The following is a 1,402-nucleotide window of genomic DNA, read 5'->3' as shown; positions in this document are numbered from 1 at the left end:
TTTTGATATACATTTAGATCCTCAATACTACTAGAATTGATAAGATACTATGAGAATAATTAGAGAATGAGAGAGTTGCCTATATGCATTACTAGAAAAATGAGAGGATCACAACAAACGTGTTGCCCTATCAAGTTTGTCCTCAGACACCTCAACCAAAAGTGAAGTCAACATTTTCACCACCAATAAAATTTACTAGTCATACCTTATAGAATAGTCACAAAAGTTCATTGTTGAGCACATACGTTCCTCTGTCTTGGGGCTCATAAGCTATGTCGGTTGGGAGTAGTCGTGAATACTCTCGAATAACCATTGATTGTTGCCTTTTTATTTTTTAGGTGACAGAAGCCAAATTATTTAATATAAATATGATTTGTATTAAGTTTACATTGTATATTTATTTATTAAATTCAAAAATAAACTTATTCAAATATCACCATGATTTTCACATTGATTAAAAATTTTAACAAAAAAAAAAAAGCTCATTCTAAATAAAATAAAATAGAATAAAATTATTAAATTATATAAAATTTTCTAAAATAAGTGGTTTATATACGGAAGCCCTTTTAAAATGTTTAAATTTTAAATATGGCGGCTCTCAAATAGTGAAATATCGCGGACACTGTTTCGACGCCTTCTTACCCTAAACCCTCACCAGCCCGAAACCCTCACCTAAAACCATCTTCCACGGCACATACATTCCCTCCATCAAGCTCGCCGGAAACTAACGTATCCACGCCAGCCTCGATCCCTCTGAGCTCAGCCATACCAAGGTGAAACAAATCCTTTTAAATCTCCTTCCTCTCTGCCGACAGCGATGCATTCCGATCCGGCCGACGCTGCCACATTGCTCGCGAGCCTTGCGGCACCCGACGGTTTCCGAGGCCTTTATCTTCGTTGGGCCTCTTTTTTTCGACCGTTTGAGGAATTCATTTTCCTCGACGATTACAAACTTAGTGCTGTGAAGAAAAAAACTGGGAGGAAAAGGAAACCAAAAGAGTTGATTACCAAGGAGAAGGTCCGCCCGATTGCCAGACAATTCCATCAATTTCTCTGCAATGCCCTAAAGCTCCTTCCTGACCTTCTCAGGCGAAGCCCATGCAATGCCACAGAGGGCGATGAAGGAATGCTGGAGGAAAAGGCCACCGAGCTCCTTAGTATCTACCGGCTCTGCATCCATTGTCTTATCTGTATCGCTCCTTGTCTCACCGGCCAACCATACTCAGTTCATCTTCAATGGGGTCAGCTAATCCGTCGTTTGGAAACTTGGAATAAATACAGTACAGCTGAAGAAGAGGGTTTTGCTCTTCTAGAGAGTCTTCACACCTTGCTGGTTACTACTCCGTCCCCTTTGAACTCAACCACACTCTTCCTGCCAGATCCAAATGCTGTTGGTTCAGCA

General features: G+C 40.3%; 1 protein-coding gene across 1 annotated transcript in view; it reads left to right on the top strand.

Annotated features, from left to right (window-relative positions):
* Nucleotides 1-817: 817 nt before the first annotated feature.
* The window catches only part of LOC110020186 (separase-like), a 28,872-nt gene continuing 28,287 nt past the window's right edge, over nt 818-1,402 (top strand). The window contains exon 1 of the mRNA XM_020718192.1: nt 818-1,316. Within this exon, the coding sequence (XP_020573851.1) occupies nt 818-1,316 (499 nt within the window). The remainder of the gene's footprint in view (nt 1,317-1,402) is intronic.

The sequence above is a fragment of the Phalaenopsis equestris genome, unplaced genomic scaffold, assembly GCF_001263595.1.
Source record: "Phalaenopsis equestris unplaced genomic scaffold, ASM126359v1 Scaffold000094, whole genome shotgun sequence".
NCBI classification, from domain to species: Eukaryota; Viridiplantae; Streptophyta; class Magnoliopsida; order Asparagales; family Orchidaceae; genus Phalaenopsis; species Phalaenopsis equestris.
This window is presented reverse-complemented; position numbering and strand designations above follow the sequence as displayed.